Below are 12,341 nucleotides of genomic sequence, written 5' to 3' on the forward strand. Positions count from 1 at the left end.
GACTTGACACGATGTGGACACGCGCATTATCTCTTTATTTCTCTCGCTCTTAATAATGTGTCCTCTCTTTCCTGACTACGAAACATACTGACAGTCCCTAAAACATCGTGCTACAGCAACATTAACCTCAATCCCTCTCTTTTATTTGAGATGTTCTGGTGTGGACCAATGAACAGGTGATCCACTGGGTCCAGTCTATCGGTCTGAGGGAATACAGCGGCAACCTGTTGGAGAGCGGCGTTCACGGAGCGCTCGTCTCTCTGGATGAGACCTTCGACTACAGCAGCCTAGCGCTCATCCTGCAGATCCCAATGCAGAACACACAGGTAGTTATAGAGGAAGAAACAACGCACAACACTCAACATGCCCTGATTAAACTGCTTTCAAGTGTTGCATGATACAATTTTTAACTGCAGTTCGGTCGATTTTCTGGGATTAGATATTCACTGAAACCCCAAAAGTTAACATTAAGATTTTTTTTTGGAATAATAACAGACATATTTTACACTTTTTCTTTCAGTATTGTAAACTCACTGCATTTCTGTGACCAGTCTATCTGGATGAGACTCTCTAATTTTTACTTTTTGGTGACGCAGTGGTTTGTGTGCAGCCAGTATGTCCTTCCACTGCCTCCCAACATTTACCTCTGCTTTAATCCCTGCATCATTTGTTCTCAGATCAAAACTGCTCTGTTATTCTTGCCCAGAATTTACTTTATAGTAGTTCCTGGTTACAGGTTTCGGCACTGTTTTCTTGCCCACAGTTTCATATTAGAAGTGATTTTTTTTTTTCTGGAAATGCAACAAAAAAAAAAAGCCTGAAGGTTTCTGTTGTTTATCAGAGAAAGTGTTTTTATTTTACAGGTATTTCACTGACATTCTATCAGCTCCTGATTATTGTTCACAGCATCACTGCTCACCGAGGCTGTTTGTTTTTCAGGCCCGGCAGGTTCTGGAGAGGGAGTTTAACAACCTGTTAGCTTTGGGGACCGACCGCCGACTAGAGGAGGTGACCTCTCAAGCTGCTGCTTTGATCAAATACAATATTGTTGAGGCAAATCACATGACCCTGTTTGTTTTCTCTATCCCTGTAGGGTGGGGATGACAAGTCTTTTCGACGCTCTCCGTCATGGCGCAAGAGGTTCCGGGCCCGTGAAGGAGGGGTGGGGCTGGGGATGATGGCAGGCTCCATGGAAACACTGCCGGCTGGCTTCCGCATGGCCTCCATGTCCATGCCACCCTCTATGAGTTTGGCACCCAAGAAACAGCTCCAGCCTGAAGGTGCGTTACCATACTAACCGCACTACTGAGCTTAAACCCGTGGATTATTCTGTATGCAGAATAATGTGCTTCTCTCTGGTTGCCCTAGCTGACTAACTGCATGCTGTTTCCTCTCTCTCCGGCTGTGCAACGCCCTCAAGCTCCTCCCCCGGCGCCCCCGAGGCTCGACCCCTCGGCCGTGCGGACCTATTCATGCTAACTATACTCTACTTACTAACAGGAGCGCTAATGCTAACAGGTAAGCTAACAAAGCACGACCCTGAAACTGCTGAACTCACAGGTTTGTGCGCTTTTAACCAGCATTGGACAGCAGGAGTGGAACTAACGGGACATTAAGCTGCACTTGTGCCAGGCTTAGTCCTGATGAATAATTTGAGGTTGAGACCAAAACAGAGATAAAAAGGAGAATAAAGTTTTGACCTCACCTGACAAATGCTTAGATTCTGCCATCAGTGTTTGGCAACACGTTAGGTATCACAACTTCAGAGAGAATTATGTTTTAAAAGAAAAAAAAAATCTATTGATGTAGCTTTAAAATGTGCAGTCTATCAATACTATGTAAAATACTGTATTTTTCTTCCCATGAAAAAACAAAACCAATCATGAATTCATCCAACGAACAGAAATTGTGTGCCTGACGATATTTATTGCTCCGTTCCATCCACCGGAGCGATTCAGGAACGAGACTCAAATGCTCAACCCAAGACCACAAGTAATGTTCAGACTCTTTAGGCAAAAGTCATTAAACTGTAAATTCAAATGTCACGTTCAGTCCAACATCCAAGCAACCAGGCAGACAGAGATCAGGCAGAGGTATCGGAGGGCGAGCCAAAAGAAAGGTCCGAAAGGCAAAACACACGTCAGTACACACAACTCACAAAACACTGGGAAGAAGAAAGAGCTGTGAAACATCGGCGATCTGGCACAGGAGGTAAAAGGCATGCAGACTTTATAGAGAGCAGCGAGACAACTGAACAAAAGGGGAAAAAGTCTGGGCGGGGAAGACAATCAAAAAGGCGGGAAGAAACGCGGGCAGGACGTGAAGATACCAGAAACAAGAAAAGAGGCGAGGAAACAAAATAAAACAGGAAATGAACAAGAAATGATGAGAAAACAAAAAAAGCGTGATTGTTGACGACAGCTGATGTCGTTCCTTGGACCTAGTTTTTGGTCCAGTAATATTTCTAAAGCTTAACATGTACACGTGTTCACCAATTACACATCATGTCTGCCTGTATTGTAAATGTTCAAAATGTCAAAGTACAGACGGCTACTTGATCTTTCTCTTCCTTCCTGTCTCTTCCAGTGCATTCTCATTACCTATATGGACATATGCTTGCGGCCTTTTGAGAGTGATATGCCAAATCTGGAGAGGGGGACCTGGGTGCCTCAGAGGGAGGCTTCACCCCTTTGTTGCCCAGCCTCACCTCCCACCTTTCACCTCTCACCTCTCCTTCGGACACGTGCAATACAGAGGCCAACTCTGACCTTTGAACTCTTGAGAGTGCTCATTGGCTGCGCTCGCTGCTGTAAAGGAGGTTCATCTCGGTCTCTCCCAGTTTACCCTAGTGCTCCCAGTAGCCTTGTTGTTGTGGTGTTGTGCTCCCACTCCCCTGGTCTCAGCTGTGGGTTCTTGTCCTGGTTCTGATAGTCTCAACATGGCCAAGTCCAAACCAATTGTGCTGCGTCACCAGCGTCCTTCACAACCCAACAGCTGATTGGTGTGGAAAAGATTTAAGGCGACGGTGAGCAGTTGTTGGTTTGGACTTGGGAATGATGAATACTTGTATAAATGGCCGATCCCACTGCACATTACCCCTCTACCGGTTATGCAAGGTATTACTCATTTATCATCTGTAAATAAAATGGATGACTTATGTTTTTTATAGAAATATTATATATATATTGGAAATATATATGGAAAACAATATAATATCATTGCTGTATGAAACCCAATGCCCTGTATTCGATAGTGACTGTTCTCTCTCTCTCTCTCTCTCTCTCTCTCTCTCTCTCTCTCTCTCTCTCTCTCTGTCTTTCTTTGTCTTTCTCTCTGTGTTGGACCTTTGTGTGTCTTTTGCTGTATGCTGTAAGTGTGTGAATCGTTGGTGGGAGGGACTCATTAAGGGAAGTGTGCGTTTCTACAAGGACTCTTCACAGGTTCATGGGTCCAATTTCAGACGTTTTCTCTTTGCCTATCTCCTGTTCTCTCCTTTTCCTTCCTCCTCCTCCTCCTCCTCCTCCTCCTCCTCCTCCTCTTTTGACACGATGTAGCTGTTAGCTCTCCTCTTTCCGCCTCTCTCGCCTTCTGTATGACACTATGTAGCCTAGACTAGAGAGAATCCTTTAATATGAAGAGTGTGTGTGTGTGTGTGTGTGTGTGTGTGTGTGTGTGTGTGTGTGTGTGTGTGTGTGTGTGTGTGTGTGTGTGTGTGTGTGTGTGTGTGTGTGTGTGTGTGTGTGTGTGTGTGAGGGAATGACCGAGTCTCTCGGCTCGAGACTTGTAGAGCGGTTGTGTGTGAATGGCCGACCCCAGCCATGTGACCATGACTTTTCCCTGTGGATGGTAGTGTGAACACTGTAGCTCCTCTCTGTTGATTCCTTACTTTCTCTCAAATCAAACTGTAAACTGCTGCTCAACATCAGCCAATGATATCCACAAAAAACTCCTCCAAGTGACAGACTTGTCTATTCTTCTGTCTATTTACCGTCACCTCCTATTAAGTTGCCATGGAGACCTGCCAGTGAGCAGTCAGTCCTCTTGGCCGACCAACTCCTCATCCGATGAGAACACAGCATATGAACCAGTGAAGTGCTGGATGGGTGTACAATCTTTTTTTTATTATTTTACAGTTTTTCCAAGGTGTCTAAAAGGTGTAACGTGCTATGTGGCAGCTATGAGTACTGTGTCTTTATTCCAGGTGTGAAACAATGCTGACAAATCAAGATTTTATTATTTGGCTATTTAAAAAAGTGTACTGTATTTATGACACTATATAGACATAAGTAAAGCTGTTTTTTAAAGATTTTGGATGTTGTGTTCCTTTTGAAGTTATCTCTGCCAAAGATTCTTATTGTTAGTTAAAGGTGCAAAACATTCAAAAATTAACTAAAATTATTCACAGGATGTTAAGAAATAACCGCTTTAACGTTACATCAAAGACGCCTATGTATTGTGTTGAACTTAAGTTCGACTGAAGCTTGCATGCTAACCAGCGAGCCCTGGCCCATCCTATCTCGTAATACCCTCCAGCACCTCAAGAGGCAATAGTGAGTCACTGGTGCGTCTCGGGACGCATCATGGGGAGAATATGTACAGGGGACATTAACTGCACAAACACAGAAGGGTTCAGCGCAGTTAGAATATCTGTACCTGAGTTCAATTATCTCGTCATCTAGCTATCGACCAAAGTGCGGCAACTTTATACAAACAAAGCAGGCGCACTGACCTTGTTTGGCCAATTCAAAACAGACCTTCAGTGCAGCTAATGAAAACTGTCTTTCTTTCTTGTTACATTGGTCTTGCCATGAACTGAGATAAGCAAGCGAGAACATAAACTATAGGTGTAACCGGTCCCCATTGTTTTATTCACTACTGGGTCCACACAATCACTCGTTACAATCATCAGCAATAGAGAAACCCAAATACCAACTCACAGCAGGGAAAGAATGTACTTACCACCACTCCTCACGCTTCAACCAAACCAACCTAATCAACACTGTTGGTCACAGAATCTGATGGGCCACAGTCATATTTCAGTATAACAATGAACTGAGGGAAGACTGCCTGGACGCCACAGCGAGTCTCTATCGCCTCGTGACCTACAAAGTGGTAATACAAGATGGAAGTACATTTTTACAAACTGCACCGTTAAAGATAACATTAGACCGTGTATTGAAAATGGTCTTTATTTAAAGAATTCAACAGAAAATAGCACTTTCCAGAACATCTACAAATACACAACAATCTTAGTTATAAAAGTTCAAAATAAGTTAGCAAAAAATACAAAATAAAATGGCAAAACCACTCTGTAAAAAAAGGGAACGTATTTACATCGCTAGCATTTATAACCAGTTTAAATTAAGCAGATCTTGGTCAAAACTGCCATGGTACATATTGGCCCCACAAATAAACTCGTGTTTTTTTAAGCATTAAAACTCACACAAAAAGAATGAAAGATCAGGGAAAGGTTTTGAAAAGAGGAAAACTTAAATTAAGAAAGAAGAAAAAACAGGCTTTGTTATTCGTCTGTGGCTCTATCAGTCTGGAGGAAAGCCGAACAGAGATCCACACTACTAACTAGGTGTTGGGTTCATGCAGCAAAGTCTTTGAATCTCTGGGTGGACTAAGCTCCTGTGGCTCTGACAGGCAGGTCTGGACTGTGGGAAAAGGCAGGTAATGAAGGGAATAAGGCCTCGTTGTGAACGGGAGGAATTCAGTTTGGCTAGCAGACACTTGGAAAAGCAGAGTTAAAAAACTGATCAATCACAATTTTTTTTTTTAAATTTTAGCATAAGACAATACACTCAGTTCAGTAGATGCACAAAATAATTGAAATAATCATTTGGGATTGGTTGTCAGATTCCACTACCAATTGTCACTTTGGGTTTTGTTTGTGGCTCTCTGTGCACCTTTGGGTCTGCTGGCTCGAGGGTCTATTTGGGAATGTCCACGGGAAAAGCCACAGGTCCGTTAGCTGCAGAGATGCTTTCCACGATGGAGGTCAAGGCACGCATGTTCCCCTGCTCTGGAGAGTCAGCAGCACTCAGGAGATCTGCGAAAGAGAGTCACACACTCAGTATCTGCGACGGTGCAGCGGTCTGTCCGTGCGCTCTCATGGGACTTGAGTGTTGAACTGTGCTCACCCTCGCTGCTGTAGCTCTGCGTGCACTGCTCCGGAGTGCTGCTCCACTCCGGGCTACTGCAGCAGGTGCTGCCCGAACTGGGCTCGCTTGACGATGACACCTGTTACCATGGAGACGCACACACAGAAGTTGCTGTCAGTCACTCTGTTACAATACAGCACACACTAGAGTGCAGCGAAATACCACACACACACACACACACACACACACACACACACACACACACACACACGCCACCAATGCATCCTGTGACCCCCTCAGAAGACTTTTCCATCAGAAGGCACAGATGAAAATATTCAGTATAAATATATTTACATACGGTATGTGTCATATACTATGACCCGTTTACAAAGCTGTTTCTTGGTTTTTGTTTAATTTTGGCACCTGTCATTACTTTTTGTTAATGTTTCTCATTTACATTGTTATTATTATTAATTATAACTGAGCTGAAAACTCATCATAACTTTCAAAACCTCTGACAGCGCAGCTCATTCTATGACTCAACCCATAGAGAAGCCTTTTTCTACCACTAACACCTCAAAACCTAATCGCGATGATCACTTCCATAGCAGGTTTAGAGTAGATCAGTTCAGCAAAGTCACGCATTGTGAAAAAAAAAATGTCAGCATCCTCTGACACTTTCCAAGAAGTGCACTGCATATTTTTCTGGTCTGTTCTTTTTTTTTTTTTTTGCCTTTTGCCCCTTTTTCTAAGTGAACTTGTACCTCTCCTCACCCGGCCTCTCTTCTACTTACTCTTGGCTGGGCAGCGCTGGGTCGGTAGTGCAATCCCTGCTGTCCTGTCTCGGTTTCCTGCTGGTTGAGGGAGGAAACCAGGGCCTGCAGTCTTTCGATATACTGGATGGCGCTTCGCAAGATCTCCACCTTGGGCAGCCTTTGGTTGGGGTTCATCAAGGTGCTCCTCTTCAGAGCGTCAAAGGCCTCGTTCACCTTCTTCAGACGTCTCTTCTCCCTCATTGTGGCTGCCCTCCGACGGTCCATGGTCACCGTCTTCCTTTTACACAGCTTGCAGGCCCAGGGCAGGCACTGGCCCGGGCAGTGGGGCTCAGAGTGAGGTGACAGGCTGGACGGAGAGGCTTTGTCCTCCGTACCCGTCGCCCCGACTCCAACACCTCCAGACAGATTCCCACACAGGCCCATCATGGAGTTCCTGTCCTGGTAGCCAGTTTGGTCGTATGCCCCCGGCAGGCGAGAGGGGAAGTAGCTGTCCCCTCCTTCATAGAAGCGCTGGTCGGGGAAGAAGTACGGGTTGGTCTCGAAAAGCTCCATAGTGGACAACGCTGTGGTCTGAATGTAAGGGGGCAAAGATCCCTGCTCTCCCCTGGTACTGCTCTTCAGTATGTGGTCTTCGGTCCTACGTCTGAAGCGTGTGGTGGGAGTGTACGTGTGCGCGCCTGTCTTCTTCCTGGCCTGAGTTTGTGATGAGTGGAAGACGTGAGGTGAACAACTGGTGTGGAGCAACTGTAGGCTGGCATTTAAACCCCTCTGCCTGCTGCAGGATCACAGGGTTAAATTTAGCACGAGCCCCCAGAAACCTGACACGACGTTTAGCTGTTGCTGCACATCTACACTTCACATCTCTGTTGGGCCTTGCTCTCTAGGGCTTTCAGGCCCATTTGTGTGTGCTCGCGCGTGGGTTTGTGTGCTCGTGGGTTTCTTAAGAGGCCAGGATATGATCGGGTTGCCGTGGAAATGGGAGAGATAACCACAGATGAAAGACGTCCTTCTTAATGAGCTAATCCCAGACTTGCGTCCCCCTCTGCACATGAAGCGCTCCGCAATGAGGGAGGAGGGACAGTAGGGACAGTCTGGAGACAGCTGTCACTTCTGCTGGGAGCCGGTGATATGCTGCGACAAGAAGTTGTTTGACTCCTAGTTTTTGAAGGGAAGTAAACGAAGAGATTGTTGTTTACTGAAGCCAGGTCACAGATGAATCCTGTGAACTCCTGTGAGGGAAGCAATTTCAGGTTCATAATGATCCACACTAAAGGTGTTCAAGGCGACATTAAAGCTCCCGCGATTGTGTCGCTGGGTCTTTGGGTTAATGTCACTGCATTCATATCTGCTGACTTTCCCTCGAGGATGGTTGCACTGTGTGCTGCAGGTGACCTTCTGAGCTCTGCTACTGTCGGAAACCAGACAGGTCGGTGCAAGTATGTACAGCACAGTAAGTCCAGCGCCAAGTTGACACTGGCTCACATTACTCTTAGAAATCAAGGGACAATAATGAGACGATGGCCTTCGTTGTCCTGACCTCTCCCAGCCAGTCGTAGCGTTAGCCTAGCCGGAGGGTGTTAATCGTTCCAGGACATATCTCACCTCATAGCTCACTAGCTAATTCAGACCGGCTTCCGCTGGCATGGACGCCCGGCCAAAACACACACTTCTGTCAGCGGAGAAGTGGCCTGAAATGATTGAGATAGTGTGAGATGTCTTACGTGTGTGTGTATCCTGTATCACTACCATAAGTTGATCACTGTAATACACATATCACAAGCTTGCCAGAGTGATGGAGAACTGCTGTGCTTTCTGGTCACAGCACATGAAATGTACAGGGGCGTAGTGTCTGGCTCATACAGTACCACTGACACATCAAGCCAAGCCTGGGACATTTCTCACACGTTTTCTCTGAAAGTCTCGACTGTAAGTTTCACTAAAAGACACAGTAAAATGTCTTTGTAACACTACAGGTTCATATTTAGATTTTTTTTTTTTTTTTTCTCATAATGACTCAAAATTCCTGAAATAGGTATTTCCTCTCATCTGTGGAGATCCAAACTCAACCAACCAGATCGTAAACGATTACTAAAAGCATAAAAAAAAATGTAAGTAGATAACTTCACATCAGTGAATATTGTTGGTTCAATCTTTAAAATGAACCCTAAAAAGAAATAGAAAGCTATACTCCCTGTTATTAAGATGAATGAAAAAAATCATTACAACCCTGTTTCCAAAACTAGTTGGGTCACTGTGTAAAATGTATATAAACAGGACAAAACTTCAGCAACGCTGAAAGTATGTGGAGCAACTTTATAACAAGACCAACACATTTCGGCATTTGGCCTTCATCAGTGTCCATCAGCACCACAAGCCAAAATGCATTGGTCTAGTAATAAAAACAATACTGTGGTGGAAATCATTGCATGACAGTTTCAATATTTGATATGTTGTCTCTGTTCTATTTTCCATTTCATAGAAGTTTCATATTCTGTTATTATTTACATTTTAAACAGCATCCCAACTTCGTTTTGGAAACAGGGTTGTAATTTTCAACATTTTCAGTCTTTTTCGCCAGATCTCAAGTGATATTGAGGTGAGTGCACACTGATGTGCAGCTTAGCTTACTGCTGAGAAAGCCGAACACACTGTTATCAGCGAGCTTCAAATTACTTTTGTAGTGAAAACTACACTAGCGTGGTACTGTCAGTAAACTCTTCTTACAGCAGCAAAAACATTTTAGTTGGCAAGCTCTTACCCTCACAGTGGATTTCTTTAATGCAATGTAATTAACAGTGAACTTTAAGTAAGGTGTTCTTTTAGAGATATGTCTCTTCATTGAGCACCTGTGGCAGCTTATTAACCAGAATTGTTTCCTCCTCCTCGTTCATTTTGATGGGGTACAGCACGGTGCACAGTTTTCTGTAAAACAAGCTTTTGTACCTCAGAATTAAAAAAAAAAAAAAAGCATCTTTACTGTTGTTAACCAATATTTACCTCACGTTCTGAGTCTTCTAAGACTAGAAGTGAATTGTCCAAAAGGAAGTAATAATCTGCATATAGACAATTTGACAGTAATGGTGGCTGCATCCCATTGAAGAGTACCAGTTCCAGGGTCATGTTGGTTGAAGGGGTTACAGGAAAAGTTAAATGTAACAAATCTTATAAAATAGCTATAATTTCCTAATTTTGGAGGTATTAACCATGAAGTTACAACCACACATTGATTTAAAACATACAGTATTAGAAGTCAGTGGCATATTAGCGTAAGATGAAATGACTGGATGCCAGGCAGTGGTTTGGCAGGCCTGTCGGTCCGTGGTCTACCCCTGAGGTTTAGGCTCGGGTTTGGGGTTGAGGCAGAGTATGCAGTCGCAGCTTGGCACAGGGCTGCGGTGGGCTGTCAGGTTAGGCCGTGATGGATAGTCACTGATGGCCGGTTGAGCACAAAGACGCCTGTGTTGGACTCAGGGGTGCAGCGGGGAGGGGGTCCGCAGTGTGTCAGAGTCACTCATAGCCCTCTGTCATCTTAACCCATTGTCAGCAGAACTAGAGAACGTGTGTGTGTGTGTGTGTGTGCGTGTGCGTGTCTGCGTGTCTGCGTGTTTGTGTGTGTACAGACACACAGTTGTTTGAGGAACAAGTCCCCTCTCAGTATTTTGAAGTGAACACTTGATATGCAGTACACATCACAGGAGTTTGAGTGTTTACGATTTGGCAGATATGATATATTCTATTGTATATTCTTTATATTTTGCTGTTTGCACCTGAGCACTCAGATGTAAAAGTAGATAATAAAACACAATTTAACACCTAGAATCACGTGTGATTGTATTGTACAGAGCACATCTATTGACGGAACAAATGACACCTGACAGAAACCAAATAAACTGTGTGAGTGAGAGATAACAGTGTGATGTTAGAAAATGTTGAAGCCAAATTATTTACATGTAAAAAAGAATATTCATACTTGGAAAAATGTGTACAGGTCTCCATGTGTGCGTGTTTGTGTGCTCTTGATTGCCCTGTCACTGGCAACACTGCTCCGCTTCTCCTGCAGTGACAAGCAGCAGCACATTGTGGAACAGCTGAGCCCGGGGGAGGAGGAGGAGGGAGGGATCAGTTCTCCTCACCCCAGGTTAGCCTCAAGATCACCAGTGACCTGGAGAACTGTCATCTGAGCGCAGTCGGGAAATCTCAGATATGTAAGAGGAGAATAACATAACAACAGAGGAGGACTGTTGATTAAAGGTGGATAAAGCAGGACTTCCACCCAGTGAGATGCATCATAAGATATACTGCGAGATACAAGAATAGATGAATCAAACAAATATTATTAGGATATATATTTTTGCTTTAAGCTGTGGGTCTCGTCATTTCTTAATTTTCCATGAATTTTTCAGAGGAAAGAATTTAACTTGGTAGTAATTAACGGTTTGGAGATTTAAGTTGTTTGAGCTTTTGTATTAATTTTGTAAACAGTTTGTGATTTAAAGATACTTAAAAGATGAAAGACATTGCTGACAAATATACATAGTCCAGGTTCCCTTACAAAACACTTGTTCCTATAGGACGCATACTAAAAACTGAGACTTATGAAGCAGTAAAGCGAGACCCTTTTGGGTATTTGTTTTGGTACCTTTTAGAAAAGGTATTTATTTAGTTTTACTTTTAAATTGATTAATTAATTAAATTACTTGATAATAAATGACGTTACTTTATATCTTTAATGTTTCTAACCTAGTTATTTTCTAACAGTGGATAAAAGTCTTTGCACATAAGAGAAATGGAAAGAAAAAGAAGCAGTAAATGATGTGTTTCCAGGCCTAACTGCACTGAGTGTTTGTGTACTACTCACTCCTGGAAAGCATTCTTCCGTCTGATCTCCAGACTCATGCAATAATTTTATGTACAAGTTAAGTGCCTTTGGGAGAGGACATGGTAACCACGGCGACAGCAACAGTTGCCCAAATCTGTCGTCTCGGAGCTTGTTTCTATGCTGTTGCCGTGATAACTGATCTTCTCATCTAGATTACAGTGATTTAAACTGACTACACAACATTGACGCGGAAAGATGACAAAGCAGTCAACGATTCCTCGATAGTCATCAACACAAAACAAATCCGTCAAATGTTGTGAGTTGAAGCAGTGAGATCTGATTACAGCACTACTTGCGTCCCACTGTTTCTGTTGAGTAATGAGCCTTACATAATCTGCAATGGACCATTCGAGTTCTCTCTAAAGATGATGTGACACTACTACGGCCTGGTTAATCATCGGGAGAATACTCCCATTCATTCCCGTTCTTCAGAATGAAGTACCCCACCTGTGTTTCCACAGGGCTCTGGAGGCCTGGAGAAAGCTCTCCAAGTCAGGGGGGGAAACAGTAGTTCTGTAGCCCAGCCATGCTTCTGCTCACTGGGGCTTTTATCGCAGAGTAATCCCCTACAACAAACAG

General features: G+C 43.8%; 2 protein-coding genes across 6 annotated transcripts in view; one reads left to right on the plus strand and one right to left on the minus strand.

Annotated features, from left to right (window-relative positions):
• ppfia4 (PTPRF interacting protein alpha 4) overlaps positions 1-4,309 on the plus strand; it is a 55,866-nt gene extending 51,557 nt beyond the window's left edge. For all 5 annotated transcript variants that reach the window (XM_069157037.1, XM_069157029.1, XM_069157054.1 and 2 more), the window contains 5 exons: positions 151-326; positions 940-1,008; positions 1,094-1,280; positions 1,421-1,518; positions 2,587-4,309. In XM_069157037.1, the coding sequence (XP_069013138.1) occupies positions 151-326; positions 940-1,008; positions 1,094-1,280; positions 1,421-1,479 (491 nt within the window). In that variant the 3' untranslated portion in view covers positions 1,480-1,518; positions 2,587-4,309. The remainder of the gene's footprint in view (positions 1-150; positions 327-939; positions 1,009-1,093; positions 1,281-1,420; positions 1,519-2,586) is intronic.
• An 883-nt stretch (positions 4,310-5,192) lies between these two features.
• myog (myogenin) lies at positions 5,193-7,600 on the minus strand. The gene is made up of 3 exons (XM_069157013.1): positions 6,902-7,600; positions 6,147-6,246; positions 5,193-6,055 (listed from the first exon to the last, which is right to left on the minus strand). Exons 1-3 carry the CDS (start codon positions 7,433-7,435, stop codon positions 5,937-5,939), a joined length of 753 nt encoding a protein of 250 aa, XP_069013114.1. The 5' UTR covers positions 7,436-7,600; the 3' UTR covers positions 5,193-5,936.
• Between the last annotated feature and the right edge of the window lie 4,741 nt (positions 7,601-12,341).

This window comes from Embiotoca jacksoni, unplaced genomic scaffold (genome assembly GCF_022577435.1).
Source record: "Embiotoca jacksoni isolate LCO1_2020_lvr unplaced genomic scaffold, fEmbJac1.0.p SCAF_1, whole genome shotgun sequence".
NCBI classification, from domain to species: domain Eukaryota; kingdom Metazoa; phylum Chordata; class Actinopteri; family Embiotocidae; genus Embiotoca; species Embiotoca jacksoni.

Bases quoted from the DNA above. Each gene is read 5' to 3' on its own strand.
- myog (XM_069157013.1), bottom strand. From the start codon at position 7,435: ATGGAGCTTTTCGAGACCAACCCGTACTTCTTCCCCGACCAGCGCTTC. The intron at 6,247-6,901 runs GTAAGTAGAAGA...CCATGGTAACAG, and splicing joins CCAGCGCTGCCCAGCCAAGA to GTGTCATCGTCAAGCGAGCC. The intron at 6,056-6,146 runs GTGAGCACAGTT...TCTCTTTCGCAG, and splicing joins GCAGAGCTACAGCAGCGAGG to ATCTCCTGAGTGCTGCTGAC.